Source organism: Vidua chalybeata, chromosome 19 (assembly GCF_026979565.1).
Source record: "Vidua chalybeata isolate OUT-0048 chromosome 19, bVidCha1 merged haplotype, whole genome shotgun sequence".
Classification (NCBI taxonomy): Eukaryota; Metazoa; Chordata; class Aves; order Passeriformes; family Viduidae; genus Vidua; species Vidua chalybeata.
In genome coordinates this window covers 5067684-5084185 of record NC_071548.1, presented here as the reverse complement: position 1 = coordinate 5084185, position 16502 = coordinate 5067684, and the positions used below count along the sequence as shown (strand labels likewise).

Below are 16502 nucleotides of genomic sequence, written 5' to 3'. Positions count from 1 at the left end.
AACCCTGTGGGATCAAGGGAGCGAAACAAGGATCCAGCCCCTACACTGCAGCTTGGAGGCTGCAGCAACCATGCAGCTTCCAGGGGAAGCAGGGCAAGGCTGAGGCTGGGGGACTGGGCTGCCACAGTCCTATGGCACCATGTCACCATCACTGCCAGCCCCGTGCCCGCACAGGGCAGCTTGGCACCCAGGAGCTGCTCTAGCCGGTGGAGCCAGTACTCAAAGCACACAGCGATGCGGAGGCTGGAAATCCTGTGACATCCTCCTCCTTTGGCCCCAGGGAAGCTGCCATGCACCTGGAGCAGGCAGGCGGACGGAGCAGCTGTCCCCACCCTGGCTGCGCTAATCTGAGCAAGGCACACACAGGATGGGAGGGGAGGCAGCGGGAGGTGAAGCTGTTCGCTCGAGGTCACCCAGAAGGTCAATGGTTCAAGTGCCGCCACTCCTTCCCAAGGCTGTGACACGGCTGGGAACTGAATTCTACTCAAAACTCCCCCCTCTCGCCAGCAGCCCGTGGGCAATCAGCTGTCGGCAGCCCGGGACTAACCTCAGATGGCTGCTGGCGGCCAGTTTGGAGTCACACGGTTAAAAATACCTTGCGGATGCCTTTCCTCAACTCTGACCCCGCGAGCCAGTGAGCCAGTGCTGCCGCCAGCCCCGCTCAGGGACGTGCTGGCGGGATCCCCTGGGACAGTCACAGCCTGGGCTGTGCAGGGACATGGCAGCTGCTGCCTGGGGACTGGGTTTTCCTATGAACCAAGGATTTCCACTTCTGGGGGGCTGCTGACTATTCTCTATTGCCAAACTGAAACAAGGGGCTCAGCTTCCTGAAGCTTCCTTCCAGCAAGTGATGCCTGCACTGTCCAGCTCCCTCTGAACTGCAGCCTGGATTTCAGCAGCTTCAGCAAAATGTCTCCTTCCCTCCAGGACAGAGCCAAAACGTGGGTTGTGGCCTCTCGTTCCTGCCAGTCTCAAGGGATGCTGGATGGGTGACTGCTCCTGCAGATTCCATGGTGCTGCAGCCATTTGTGGCATCTGCATTGGGAAAGAGTGCAAGGATCTCACTCAGCAGTGGCTGCTCAGCTCCCAAGCCATGATGGACAGGAGCGATCCCTCTCCAAATCCCTTCTCCAGTGATGGTGAGGGTACACAGGGCACCTTGCTGTTCCCATTCCCTGTGCAAAGGTCACCTACCAAAACTTGTGAGAACTGACTGGCTGCTCCATGCTGCCGGCAAGTGGGAATGGGAGAGGGATGGGTCCATCACTAGCAGGCACAGGCCAAGCTCTCTCCAGACTGGGGCAAGCAGCCTCAGAGAGATCATCCTATTGCCACCCTCTCCTTTCCGTCCCAAGATGGGGAAAAGTGTTGTCCATGCCCAGAGTGAGAGCTCTTTCCCAGATGGATCAGACCCTCTGACTGCCCGCCTGGGTTTCTGGCTGGACAATGCCAAAGTGGGAGAAGCCATCACCAAATGCCTGCCCACTGTGTTAGCTGGATTGGGATATTTTCATGCATCTGTGGCAGTGAAGGATTTGCCTGGGATCCTGGTCTACCATGGGGTTTCATATGCAGTGGACAGGACAGGGACATGACAGCTACATGACCAGGATATCCTGCACCACCCTGCATGTCCCCACATGGAAGCAGCAATCACTTAGCAGTTAGGGACAGTCTGTGTCCTGGGGAGAGGCATCACCCTGTTCTGGAAGCAGGAATCCACCCCAGGACCCCACACCCACCTTCCCATCTCTTCAGGGCCCGTGGTGACTGCTGAGTTATTCTGGGCATTGCGTTCCTGACCCCCTCCCCTCATCCCAGCTGCTCCAGGGCCAGCAGGGAGGGCAGCGGGTTCCTCCCATTGCCCAGCCCGGACGCCAGAGCCGGGCAGCAGCTGCTTGGGGACCAATTGGGGACAAACACGGAGCAGCCCCATCCCCCCATATACCTTGGAAGGGACAAGGGCTGAGTTACAGCAAGGACAAAGGCATCACAATACAACTCCAACAGAAAAGAAGGAGCTGGATCTGAAGACCACCAGTCCATGGGCTGAGCTCTGGTCAGCAGCTCCCCATAAAGGGATCAGGAAGGGGTTTGGGGGCAGTACAGCAACACCTCCCACCCCCCAAAGAACAGGCCCACCTCAGCATCAGAGGTAAACAGAGGCAGAGGCAATATCCTTGGCTCCTTGTCAGACCAATGTCGTGCCCAGCTTCCCACAGGGACTCCTCTACCCGCAGGGACCCCTCTGCCAGGTCAGCCCCCTCCATCCCAGCCCTGCCTGGGCACTCCCCACACCCCATCCCGATGGAGCAGTGGTGGGACACAAGCCAAGGCCTGCCTGCTCCCTGGACCCCTGCCGGGAACCCGATCTGTTTACGCCTTCCTAGCACGGCGGGTGCGTGTCGGGAACGGCCCCGGCAAGCCCGACTTGGCGGCGCAAGCAGGACGTGGGAGCAAGCCCTGAAACCCCACCTGCTGCCCCGCAGCATCCTGGGGCGGGTGTGGAGAGAAAGTGGGGGAGCACAGGGAAAAATGGGACCCTCCTGCCTCCATCTGCTCCTTTTTGTAGGAAAAGGCACCACTTCTTGTTCTGTGCTACTCCTCCTGTGGCATCCAATGCCCCCCACCCTGGCCATGAGACCATGGCAGGTTGCTCCATCCCCAGACTTGGCAGGGAACAGCTTTCTGAGCAGTGGCAATCCTTCTGGGAAAGCACTGGGAGAGCCAACTAGCCCTGGAAGCCTCGTCCCTTCCTGGAAAATGAGGTACTGTTTTTGCAGATATAGCCAGCAACATGTGTGGGTGCAGGGGGCTGATGGCCACATGCTGGTCCCTGTTCCAGGGTCTGGACTGTACCCAACTGGGGCTGAGAAGAGGCACCCACCTGCACTGCTCCTGGGGGGAGATGTTCATCCAGGACTGCTCACCTGGTGTGAATTCAGTCTCACAAAGCCATAGGCATTTGGAGCAGGCTGCAGTGGGACAGAATCATGGCTTTGGGGACTCAGAGCTGGACACCTGCTCATCCACACCAGGTTTGGGTTGAAAGGAACAGAGAAGCAGCTCCAGGATATCCATGTGCTGCTAAATATAACCAGTGGGACAGATGCTCCAAGACAGGGAGTTGCCTGTGCCTCGACACTGTTGGGCAGGAAACTGAGGGCTCTCCCAATGCTTAAGTAGCTCTTGAAGTTTGGAGACACAGAGCAGGGTCAGAGGCAGCACCTCATTCTGTGCGGGAGCCTCCTTCCCTCTAAGGAGGAGCGTCTCCCTTCTTTTTAAGCCAGCAGGATTAGCAGGTACTGGTTCAGGGAAGCCAGGAGGGCTCATGAAGCCCTTCCCATCTGTGTCAGCCCCACAAAACCAGAGCTGCTTCAGACCAACCAGAGCAGCCTGGGTTGCAGCCCAGGACCATGGCTGTGCTGGATCCCACACTGCTGGCCAGTGTCCCTGTGTTCCCCATGTAGGCAATGATTAGCCACCAGGAAGGACTCTGGCCCCTTTTGGAGGCCACTGAGGCAAGTGGTTCTCACGTGGCCTTGCCATGGTGGGGACATATCCCAGGTCCCTGAGGGGCAGCACAGGCTGTGAGTTGGATGTCCTGCACAGGGAGACAGGACACCCATGGAAGGGGAAGATCAGTGGGGCTCCCAATCCCCTGTCTCCATATTGCTATTTGCATCCAGTTCACCTCCAGCTGGAAACCCCCTTCAGGCTTATCTATGCCTGTCCTAGCAAAGAAACAAGGCAGTGCCCCACAAGGGGCTGCTGGAGGGGGAGAGTGAGGCAGGCAGCCCCTGGGATAGATGTTCTATGGGTGCAAGAGGCACCTGCAGAGTGGGTGGCAGAGCTTGAGCCAACCTCGCTGCTGGGGACACCTCAGTGACAGGCACCAGATGCCCTTGCCATGCTCACCAACTCCCTTCCAAACAGACAGGGCCTTACACAACCAGCTGTGCCCAGCATTACGAAATCCCAGGCGTTTTCACCCCTCCCTGCACAGCCACCCACCTCAGGTGGCTGAGCCAGACCCAGCTCCTGGGATGGCACCAGTGAGGACAGGGCAGGGGTCTGGGCATGGCATCAACGCTGGGGGCCAGGTGCTCCCTGCACAGCCTTGGCTGGGGCCCGCGGGGAGCGGCAGGGCTTGGCGGAAGCACAGCCGGACTTGTTGCACCAGGCCTGGGATGCTGCGGGAGCCGCGTACCTGCCTCACGCAGGTTCTCCCTGTCCCTTATCTCGCCATCGCAGCCCTGCTCGCTTGCAGCTCTGGCCTTTCTCCCTGGGGTTGCAAATGGCTCGGGGTGGCTGTGCACCTACTCTGGGCAGCATCCCGCAGGAGCAAGGGATGGGCCAGAGTATCCAGCCCTTCCTTCCCTGGGAGGGTAGAGATCATACCGACAGAGCCATTTCCAAGCAGTTTGGGCATCTCCAGACAGGTCTGTGACTCACCATGACACCTCGGCAAGGCCTGGGTGATATTACAGCCCCAAGGTTCAAACAGATCCCTCCCTCTCCATCCCAGGCATGATTTTTTAGGGAAGCCAGGATGGGATTTAGGGGGAGCCGGAATGCTTGCAGCTCCTCCCCACCCTCTCACTTGCTAGAGCAGCCAGAAAAAAAAAAAAAAAAAGTGGTTTATTGTTATTTAGTTTCTTGCCCCTTTCATACTCCTTTGCCGGAGTTTTTGCCAGCGGCAGGCCCCGGGTCTGGCGGAGATCCAGGACAGCCGAGGCGCTTTTAAAAACAAAGCAGGGCGCGTGCATGCACACATACACGCACGGCATCCAAGGCCGCTTTTAACTCTTGCTGGAGCAATGCTGGTGGAAGCATCCATTTCCAGCAGGAAACCATCTTACACGCGGCCCATCGCCACTGGGATCCAACAGTTCACCTCCCACCTTCCCAGAAAAACCTCTTTGTGGCACCAGGATCCTGACAAAGAGGTAGCAGAAGTGATGCTGGTCGTTTTCATGGTCCACCAGCTCCCTCCTACAACCAGCCAAGCCAGAGGATGGAATGCTGGTACTGGCAGTGTCCTTGCCACGTCCCTTCTCTGCAGCCCTGGGGAGCACTGTCCTGGTTACCGTGCCCATGTGCTGCTGGCAGCTGGGCACATGGTGTCCCAAGGCTCAGGGCTGCCCTCCCTGTCTGCCTTTGTCGTCATCTGAATTATCGCACGTTTCTGGGTCAGACAGCCAAAACAGCCTCTGCAGCCCTTGGGAAGGAGTAGCTTAGCCCCCTGGTCTGGGCTGAGTCACCAGGAAATGCCCAAGGGATGGAAATTCCCCTCCTGTCCCAAACCTCAGCCTCCTGCCCGTGACATTGGGGATGGCTGCCAGCCTGGCTCCATCCATGGCCCTGAGGAACCTCCACATTTCCAGGAGATCCCAGATTCCCTGGCATACCCCAGCACTGTCTGGCCATCTCCAAAGGATGGCAGCATGGTCTGGAGCAGGCTCAAAAGTCTCCACATTTATCCCCTTCCCCAGAATTAGCCTGGTTTCCCCCCCACTCTTTTACAGAGATGAGAAAAAGTCAGCTGCAGCGGCCCAGGCTGACAGCAGGGACCACAGGCTGCCCTGCCAATGGGCATCCAAAGGCTGAGGTCAGAATACAGACCTGGGACAGGAGGAGATGTGGAGCTGTGAACACAGGGAAATGGGGTGCAGAGGGGCAGGGGCTAGGCCAGCCGATGCCCAGCACAGGCTCCTCCATCTCCCTGTGTGATGCTGTTTGCTCCTGCCTTATCTCCTGCACTCGGCACAGCGACTCTTTCCCTGGCTCCAGGCACTCCAGTGGCAGCTGGGCCCCTTTCCAAACACAACACCCATTGGAGCACAGCTTTGAAAACCAACTATCCCTTCACTCCTTCCGCTGCCTGTGCACGGCTTTTCCTTCTCAGCTAGAGAGGTGGGAATGCCAGGATGGGAAAACCCACCCAGCAAACACCGGGCTACCAGAGGAGACCCCTCCGCCCCTTCCAGGGAGGTCAGGAGGAGGAGGAGAAGGAGGAGAAAGAAAGGAGCTTGCCATGGAGCTGCAGCCCCACCACCATCCAGCCCCGTGGCTGCTGCACTCTCCAGAGCCTTTGAAGGCTCTTTTCTCCCACTCCCACCACCCACCCACCGCAGGCTGGTTCAGGAGCAGGTCTGGGCACGCTGTGGGGTGGTGGGGTCCCCGGCACGAGGCCACCGCCAGCCCGGCTCCCCGGGCACAGTGCCTCGCCCCGCTTCTGGCTCAGTCCCGGAGGAAGAGGGAGTTTTGCCCGTTTCGGCAGAGTTTCTCAGCGTCTCTCCGCAGGCGTGCCCACAGCCTTTCCAAGTCAGAGCGCGGCTGCGGAGCCGGTCCAGCCCGTCAGACCTACAGCGTGCGGGGAGAGGAGGGGAGGACACAGCCAAGGACGCTTTGGGAACTCATCCTCGAAACTTGGGCTTTAAGGCACGTGGCCAGGGCCACACTTGTGCTCAGTGGCAGAGCTGGGTCCAACCGCCTGCACTGCCCGGGGCAGGAGTGGAGCCGGAAAGGTGCCCAGGCACCCCTGTACCACTGCCACTACGGAAAGCCATCAGGTGTAACAGAGCCTGACACGATAAGGATCCTGCCCAAGGCCAGTCTGGGCTTTGCCCTCCAGCCAGACCCGAAATAGCAGCCAGAGTACCCGAGGGTTTGGGACAAGCCTCGCTTGGTAGCAGCGGCAAAGAGGAGGATGGTCCTCCTCTGTAAGGTGATATGGCACACTGGGCTTGCTGCCTGGCACAAATGCACATCCAACACCATTACAAAATAACTCCCACATTGTAAAAAAGGAGCAACTTCTCCCCCAAACAACTACAGGCCTGCTGCTGTTGGGAGAAGCAGAAATCCCAGCAGATCATAAAAGGAAAGCGGATGTTTCTGCAGAGGACAGGGACATAGAATGCCGGTGGCAAAGGCTAACAAATCACAGGAGAGATATTAAACCTCATGCTTTGAGGCTTAAGCTGATACAGCTACTAGGGATTAGGAGGAAATTCAAGGGGGAGAGAAGGAGTGAGTTATCCCTCATCTGCCTGCTACAGTCTCACAGCATGTGGAGCAGCATCACCCTTCTCCTGCCAAACTGGATGGTGGCAGCAGCATCTGAGGCACAGCTCCTGAAAAAACCTTAACATGCTTTGTGCTGCTGGGGTGCAGTGGTGAGAGGCTCCAACACAGGCGTGGAGATAAAGCCAAGCCCCGTCTGCAAGCTTTGCTAGCATTTAACAACTTGCTAGGTCATGGCCCAAACACAACCATATCCCATGAGCCCACCCTAGTCCTTAATATCTAAGGTCTGGAAAGCACCAACACAGCTGGTGAAATGGGGCAAGTGGCTGACTGAACCTCCTCAAGGCAGCAGCTGAACCCCAGCTGGGCTTTGCTCCTTGTCCTTGAGAGTTTCACACCAGTTTGCTCAGCTGCTGCCCTTTCTTTGTACTTTGCATACGTTTAAACAAAAACCTTCACCACTCCCTTGAGGAAGGCAAACAGTGAGTCCAGCTCCCATCGCGTTTCACAGCTCCTCCAGCCCCCCGCTATCACAGGAGTTCCCCCTCTCCCAGCATCACCCTGGCATCCCCCCATCCCCTGTCCCTGGATCCTGCATTTAGGGATGGGGACACACAAACTTCGCTGGGCACCGTCCAGCTCCAGAAGCTGTCGCCCCAGAGATCCCTGGCCAGAGGGGCTCTGCCTCTCACCTCCCCCAGGAGCCCCAACCCCTTGGTGCTGGCCCTGGCCGGGCCAACTGGTGCATTGTTGGCGAGGGCAGCAGCCCTGGGACGTGATTGATCACAGAGGAGAGAGGCCAAAGCCGTGATGGGTCGTTTAACAATTTCAATTAAACTCTGCAACACTCCCGAGGCAAAGGGGAGGGGAGAGGGAAAAGGAAAATGAAAAGCGGGATGTTTCCATTGCCAGGGAACCTCAGCAAAGCACGGCTGGCCCAGCAGGAGCAGCCTGGCGCTCCCAGACCAGAACCCCCTGGCTGCAGGAGTGACCACGGCGTCACGCTGATGTCCCCTTCCCACAGGCAGGACAACTGCCCTTGCCTGCCCTTTCCCTCCTGGCTCCTGCCCCCAAAAATCTTGTCCCTGCCCACCCCACCACCTTGGAATGAGAGGTGCTGTGACCCACTTGTGCGGTGGCGCTTGCGTGGGGAGGAGGCTGCGCACGGAGAATATTAAACGTGTCCCTGAAGTTCCTGCTGCTGGGACTGGCGCTTGGATTTTGCTTACGTGCGGTGACTTTTTTAGGCACAGGAAGCCCCAGAGGGCTGATCACAGTGATCGAGCTCCCAATCCACTGAGACAGCAGAAAGACTCTTAGAGGGATTTAAAAAAATATATAATAAAAAAAAAATAAATAAAAATCAGCATCTCAGTCTGTCATATGGAAAAGGCACTTTAATGAGCAGCAAAGGCAGCAAATGCTTGGCTCACACGGCATCGGTGAGAAGAGGGAGAGGGAACCATAAGGGACAGGGAGCAGTGGTGCCCTCCATGCCAGGAATGAGCCTCCAGGACCAGGCAAGCCCCACAACAGGTCAAGCACAGGAGCCCCACCGAGGGCTTGCAGTAGTGACCTTGGAGGGGTCAGGGTTTTTTGGCCCCTCCTTATAAAGGAATAAAATGAAAATAAGCTGAGGGAGCTGCTGATGCTGCTGCAGCGGGGGAGTTAAACACGCATGTTCACGTGGGTGCCCCACGGCTGCAGGGAGGGGAAGACTCCAGAGAGAAAACAGACAGGATTGAACTGTGAGAGAGTTACTGGAGGGTACAGGAGAAAACAAGTGTGACTTCACCCCTCTGGGTGTGCAGGAGGAGAGCCATGGGCACTCCAGCCTGCACACACTGCCTGGCCATGGGACACCAGCTTAGGGGATGGGGCTGCATCAGCCAGCCAGACACTCATGTCCTGATGTTACTTATTGCCTTGGGGGTGTCCTTCAACCCATCCACATGGACAAACTGCTCTTGTTCAGCTCAGGGACCTTGTACAGGCACAGTCCCTGAGCAGCAGAGGCAATGGCACCCAGTACCTTCACTGAGGGAAGGGGGCACCAGATACCCCTCTTCTGGGGAGGAGGTGGCTCCCAGCCCTTCTGAAAGCCCAGCAGTTGAGATTTGCAAAGTTCTGGCTCCAGTCAAAGCTTTCCAGTAGATGACCCAGGGGAGCTGATCCCCTCCTCACGTTTATAATCCTCAGCCTAACTCGGGTTTCTCTGCACCAGCCTCTCTGCTCTGAGCTGCTCCTAAGAAGCCTTAAAGCTTCTCCTGCCTGAGTCTCCTCTCTCCCTTCTCTGGACAGCTTATTCCCCTTCAGCTTTCCCACCCACCCCCACGAGACCCCCCACGATGAGCAGACTTGGCAGAGGTATCCACACTCCCACAGGCCGGGCAGACAGGGTGCACCTTCCCCCAGCCAGACATGGCATCAAGAGCCCTTTTATTTACTTTTCCCAGTTTCCTTCTCTTGGTCTGTCAGGAGAAACGACCAAGAGCTCTATACACGGGCTCCGTGGCACTGGCCACGATCTCATCCACCTTTCCACCCTCCCCATCTCCTCTAGACACCGTGCAGCGTTTGCAGGACCCCAGTGCCCTTGGGGACCCCCCCGAGCCCTCTGTTCACTCCAAGCTCTGCTTGCTGCTGACCTTTCTGAGAGCACAGGCAAGAAAACAGCCCTGCTGAAGGGTTAAACATTACCAGACTGAAATTCAAGACTTGACGATTGGTTCCAGTCGACTGGCTGAGATGATAATTTTTCATGAGATAAATACGGCTGGGAGTGAGCAGCAACCGCTAAAGACCCTTTGTAGCAGCGTCCCCCCCAAAGCGGTTCACTTCCCCCTGCCACGGCTGCTTCCCTTCACCCATCCCTGCTCAGTGGCCCACACTCCAGGGCCCCTGGCCCCGAGCCCAAGGGGAACCCCAGCTCAGCTGTAGGATTGCTTACAGCCCAGTCATTCGTCCGCACGGGCTGTGCTTGCACTCCCACCTCCAGCAGCAGCATAACTCATGTGCCGGGGGTCAGAGCCAGCACTTGCACCCCGGCTTGGCCAGCACTGAGACTCGCACCCTGGGAGTGGCAAGAGTGCCCAGCCAGGGGGAGGGAGCCCACGGCTCTCTGCCCAGGTACTCACTGGTCTTGGACGCTTTGATCTTGGCCACCAGTTTCTGCACGCCAGGTATGTCCCCGTTCTTCACGGCCTGGATCAGCTCCTGCTCGCGCCCCATTGCAGGCAGGTGGGAGCAGCGGCAATGTAGAAACCCTCAGATCCCAGAGGTTTATAAAGCCATGGGAATAAGCCCCTAATTCCTCAAAACACACTTTGATGAGAGATGAAATCCAGGAAGAAAGACACTTTACAATCCCACAGGGCATAAAAACAAGAAGGAAGAAGTCTTTCTGTTAAGGGGAGAAGTCCCTTTCTGCATCAGGAGGAGCAGGATCCAGATGGGGTTTGGTTGGAGAACATGCAATCAGTTAAAACAAAAAATACTTCAGTGCTTGGGGACAGGCTTCCAGCAGCACCAGAGCTCTGTGAGACAAAGCCTGGTGGCTCGGGGCAGGGTGTCCGGTGCTGGCAGCATTGGGATGCCCTCAGCCTCTCACAGCACTCCTGGAGCCAGAGGTGTCGTGCTTTGCTCCCTTCAGCAGACTCTGCTGCGCTGACGAGTCCCTAATTCATCCCAAAGGGATTACGGGCTCGTTGCCATCTGGAAGTTATAGATCCTCCCTCTCTGGTGCTCATTAGCCCCTTCGTTTCGGCATTCCTCTCGGTGACGGCACTGCAGGCACGCTGGAGAGCCCCATGCACGGCCGAGCCCCGGCACGGCAGCCCGGGACCTGCGGAGGGAAGAGCAGAGTCAGCCCCCAAAGGCCATTTACCTCCCGGCTCCGTCGCGACAGCTTTTGTATCCGTGCTAAAGAACGAATACTTTGACTATATTTAGTCCTGGAGGGACTTGGCTTATCCTTATGTTAAACGGAGAGGGAAGAACCTGTGGAGAAAGCTTCCCCAGGGTGCTGCCCCCAGAGCGGGACAGGGCACAGCTCCTTCCCTGCCCTCCAGGGGCCACACACACCACATCCTCCCTAAGGGCAGCACATGGGGCTTGGGGCACACGACGTCTCCCCCTCTCCTTTCCCGGTGGCAGCACACAAGGAACGGAGCTGGGAAGGTTTAGCCAAAAAAGACTCCTCACCCACGGGAGTGAGTCAGCCTGCCTTGCACTCTTCTCCTGTGCAAGGATAAACCATCACCCTCTAAACTTCCCGGAACGCTCAATGCCCTGGGACCCAAGACACTTCTTCACCAGTTCAGGAGCTCTCTCTGGCCCCAGTGAGGAGCTGGGTGTAATTCAGCAGGACAACTGTGCTCAGAACAGGATCAAGGCCATATCCTGCCAGCCAGGGTACCCTGGAGAGGGCATAGGGTCCTGCAGAAGCAGTTCACATGTCCCAGCCTGTGCTCCCACACTGCACCCAGGCTGCCCAAACTGTGTGGCAAGAAAATCCCTCCTAGTTCAGGGCCATGCATCTGGCAGGCTGCTCCGACACTGGGGAGGAGCGTGCGTGCAGGAGAGCAGGGAGCACACACCCTGCCAGCTGCAAGGCTATCGCCAGATCACTCCACAACTTCCCCTCTGCCCATCCAGAACGGACCAGAACCAGCTGATGGCTCAGTGGAGTCTCCCTTCCTAGAGTGCTCGCCCTCCACAGTTTATGTAACAGCGAGTGTAGCTTCCTCTGAGCAATCGAGGTCATCGTTCAGAGCATGGAAATCACAGGCAAGACAAGGCAGCAATGACAGGTCCTGTTGGGGTGGGGGCAAAACCAGAAGGAGAATCCCATGGTATAGCATTGCTCAGCCAGGAGCTGCAGCTCCCCATAAACATGGACCCCTCATTGCTTCCCCGTGTTCCTGCGCTCCCCAGGGTGCAGCAGCACAGGGCAGACGAAAAAATGATCCTCAGCTTCTGGGACAAGGGATTCCCACACCAGTCTGGGGGGTTCTCCTCCCACCCATAGCTCATTTAGCTGATGAATCCCTCGGCTCTGAAGCTGTTGACCGTCGGGATCAGCTGTCACCTCCCCTCATCCTGGGGCACCTGCACAAGCTTATCTACCTTACAACAAAGTTTCAGCCACTTGACTCAGACTAACCTCTCGCTGCAAACAAACCCCCTCCCGAAACCTCCTGTGTCGCACCGTCTTCAGAACTATTTCGTTTAACCCTGTGCACTGCATCCAGCTCTGTGCCGCTCCTTAAGAACGCTCACAAGAAGCGAACGTGAGGGGGTGAGACGACTTTATATTTGAAAAATCTGCTCGCTCTCTTGGAAAACGGCCCCGGTGCGGCTGCCTCGGCTCCCGGAACACGCGGGGCACAGCGGGCAACTCGGAGGGACCGAGAGCTCCGAATGCCGACCTGCACCTCCTCAGCCTCCCCAGAGAGGAGCAGCGAAGGTAAAATTCGAGAAACGCTCAAAGCTGGAAAAGCAACAGCAAAACATCCCTCCCACACGAGCAGAGCTGAGCCTCCACCCCAGGAATCCACCTGGAGAACTAAAGTATCCCAAACATTCCCGCAGCCAACGGCGGCGCCGGGGGGAAAAAAAGGAGGGAAAAGAGCGGGGGAAAACCCCAAACAAACCCAAACCAGTTACGTAACTGGCGGAGGAAAGATGCAAAGGAGCTGCAGGCATCCAGCCGGGTCCCGAGGGGCGGTGGGGGCAGCTCGGTTCCCCGGGAGGCTCCAGCCCCGCTGAGGGCGCGCCCGGGGCCCCCCTCGCTGCCCGCCCGACCGCGCCTCCGCCTCCCCCGCCCCGAGACCCCTGGGCGGGGCGGCCCCTTCCTCCGGGCGAGCTCGGGGGGATTTCTGCCCCCATCGAGGCGAGTTGTTCCGCGGCTCCTGGGGCGAGTTGCTCCGCCGGCCCCACTCACCTGGCGGCGCTCCTAGCCCGCCGCACCGGGGCGAACCGAACGGCGCCCGGACGAACCGAACTGCGCCGGAGCGAACCGACGGCACCGGACCGGACCGGACCCGCCCGCGCCGTGCGGAGCCGCTCCGGACCGCGGCGCACCGAGCAGTACCGAGCAGTGCCGAGCCCAGCCCGGCCCAGCCACAACTTCCCGAGCCGCGCGGGGCGGGAGCGGGGCCGGTACCGGAGCGGAGCCGCGGATCCCGGCTAGCAGGCAGCGCGGCACTCGGCAAAGTCCCGCTCGGGCCGGCCCCGTCCCGGCAGGAAATCCCTCCCCAGCCCGGCCTGATTGGAAAAGCCCGGCGGGTTGTGCGGCGGGGCCGGGCCGGGGCGGCTGTCACTCACCGTGATGCGGCGTCGAGCGGGGCAGGGGCCGGGCCGCCCATCCCGCCGCACCGGCACCGCTCCGCCCCCGGTTGGGGCTGCCCCGGGTTCCCGGGTATCGGCTCGCTTTGAATGGGATCCGGCTGGACGCACAGCGCGGTCCGGTACCGGCGACGGGGAGCGGGACCGGCGTGGTACGCGACCGACTCGATGCTCCGGGACCAGCGGGGTTCGGGACCGAGCTGGTGGGAGGTTCCCCATTCTCGATCCAGGACAGAGCCAGTGGTTCGGGACCGGCTCCCTTGGGAATCCTCCATCCTCCTCAATCCAGCTCCGAGCCGGTGGTCTGGGATTGGCATCGCACGGAGCCGACCTAGTGCTTGATCCGGGACTGGTCCGGTGCTACAGGACTGGTCTCGGAGAGAGGTCCCCCATCATCGATCCAGGAGCAACACGGTGGTCTGGGAACCAGCCCTCCCCCCCTTTCAGCCGCAGCCCTTCCTCTTTGCCCGCTCCGCCCCCAGCCCCCTTGGCACAGGGGCTGAGTAATGCCACTGATATCACCCATGGAACCAAAATCCACCGGTCCCCAGCTGTCCAAGCCCCAAATTAATCCTACTCTCACGAAGCACTAAAACCACCAAAAGTCACCCATTTCTGTCAATCTTCAGCAGAAACAGCAGAGCCAAGTGCTCCCTCGAGCACAGTTATTTTAAAACAAGAGATTGCCTAATGAAGCTGGACAGTTTTTGTTGCATGATACCACTGGATTATCATCAGCTAATCAGATTTAAAACACACGGAGGCTTTGGTTTTATTCACTAAATGGCCAGCCCACAGCTCCCTGGGGGAGTTGCAAAGATTCCACACCTCTTCAAACCAGGCCCCGAGACATTTCACCAAATGATGGTTTCACGAGCAACACCAATGAGGGGGATCCTTAGCAAGAAGGAGGGACTGATGTCTCCAGACACACCCTGTCTTTTCAGCTCGGGAATAAAGAGATTATTATGCACATCTAATTAAAAATGTCAACATTTTATGGCTGCTATGCTGAAGCACGAAGCTCTAAGTAGCCCTGCTAGAAAGGGCTGTGAACTGAAAGGTCTTGTTATTCCTCCTCTTGAGTTTTTCCAGAGCTTGTAAAGCGCAGTGACATTTATAATAATCCCCTGAATTTATGTGGCACCTTTGGTCCTTCTAAGGATCTTAATTAAGCTTTGCAGCTCCCTGAGCACAGACTAAACCCACTTTGCAAAAGAGAAGCCCAGGTCCTGTTTGGTACAAAATGCATGTCCCGTTTCAGGCAGGGGAAGGACTTTTTTCACCTCAGCGACCTCCAGCACACACTGTCACACCACAGTAAGGGCACAGCACCCTGATATCCCCAGCCAAAGGTTGCACTGCTGCAGCCACACTCATGTGGTTAAAGCTGGGTAATTTCAAACTTTAATCTCTGGTGTCACATAAACCTTTTGAATGGAGGGTGCCACTGGAGGGGTTTACTAGAAATCAACAATTTCTAGTGCAGCCTTCAAACATTTAAGCACATATTGGCAGTCCTGACACTGCACCAAAGCCCAGTGCCTTCCCTCTCTGGCCCTGCCTGCAGAGAGTGGAGCTGGGAGGAGCAGGCAGCAGCCCCCATTTCCCCCCATGAATCCCAGTTTTCCAGCCACTCTTGAAGGTTGAACAGCTGGTTGGTGACACCAGCACAAAGAGCTGCCAGTGGCTTCAGCCGTGTCCACCTTGCAGAGCTGACAGACCCCCCCCGTGACATTTATTCCCCTGTGCCTGCAGAGCAGGTGCTGACAGCATCGATTGAGTTTTCACTGCTGAGAAGGTCCTTTAACAATTTGCCCCCCTTCTATGCACCAGTACAAGATGTTGTAGAGTCTAGGGGGTTTCAAGGTGCAGGCACAGTTGTGTGGCGAGCTCTGCCCTCAGCCTCTGCAGAAAGGTGCCCAAGGCAGCACTGACTTGTGTTCCCCACTTTGGGTGAGGGCCCTGGGGGCTCTGGCCGGGTCGGGCTGCTCAGTTCTGCGGGTCCCCGGTTCCTGCTTGCAGCTCCTCAGGTAGATGTTGCCATCTAGAGGTCCCTGCTACAGTGATCGTCTCCTTGTAAAGTATTGGGAAGGAGGTTGTTGGTTTTTTTTTTAAATTCAATGCAACAATTCAAAACAGTTTTTTTAGGTTAGCCCATGTCTTGGGTGGCTGCAGCTCATCCTGACTTGTCTCACAGCCCCTGCAGCTGTGCAAACCCCTCCTCTCTACTCTGACATTATTTTGAGATGGGGTAAAACACTCAAAGCTATGCTGCCCGGCATGGAAGCTATTTGCTGCCCGGCATGGAAGCAGCCACACTGGCAGAAGCAATGCACACAGTGGTATCCACAGCAGCTTCATGGCCAGCACTGGCTTCAGGTGAGGCTGTGACAGACACGGGTCCAAATTTTGAAGTGCAAGACTCCCAGTCCCAAATCTCACCCATGAAAACCAAACTTGGAAGTTCATGGCCATTTCATCCTCACTGAGTGAGAAGGAGGTCTGCAAAGGCCCATACCAGACATCCAAAACATTTTAAGTATGTTATGAATCAGCTGGATGGAAATACACTTCCCCCCTTTCAGCAGTGGCTCAGGCTTCTCCTTCAGCGCTGGTTTTTTAAAGTATGCCCATCTTGACCCGAAGCCTTGCTGCAATCCCAGGGCTGCATCTCAGACAAGGGAGCAATGGCAGTTTGATGCCCATGGCAAGAGTCAATTCCCTGGATGGGCATGCAGACACCACTGTCCAAACACTCCCAGTTCAGGGTCAACACAGGGCTGATGTCTGGCACCTGCACAAGAGCAGCACCACCATGGCAGAGGCTGTGTTGGACCACAGGATCTGTCCTGCAGGGAGGAGAGTGCAGGCTGAGGAGGAAGCAGGGCAAGAAAGGGCCTCTCCTGCACTGAATCAGGCCATGCCAGAAAGCAGGTTATTGCCCAGATTTAAAGCCACCCACAGGAGTCCTTCCTACAGCTCCTGACATTTATTCACACATCACCTGTCTCCCTGAGCACTGAGGGGTGATGGGTGCCCCACTGCTGGGCTTTGCTCATGTCCTTAAGCAGCCCAGCAAGTCTCAGTCTCATTCCTAATCCTCAGAAGTCACATCCTGT

The 16502-nt window shown here is 57.4% G+C and overlaps 1 protein-coding gene across 3 annotated transcripts in view; it reads right to left on the bottom strand.

Moving 5' to 3' along the window:
* Positions 1–14215, bottom strand: part of CASKIN2 (CASK interacting protein 2) — a 34588-nt gene extending 20373 nt beyond the window's left edge. For 2 of the 3 annotated variants that reach the window (XM_053960339.1, XM_053960344.1), the window contains exons 1-2: positions 12977–14215; positions 10170–10876 (exon numbers count right to left, since the gene is read on the bottom strand). In XM_053960339.1, the coding sequence (XP_053816314.1) occupies positions 10170–10263 (94 nt within the window). In that variant the 5' untranslated portion in view covers positions 10264–10876; positions 12977–14215. The remainder of the gene's footprint in view (positions 1–10169; positions 10877–12976) is intronic. The other variant, XM_053960340.1, reaches the window with a different exon arrangement.
* Between the last annotated feature and the right edge of the window lie 2287 nt (positions 14216–16502).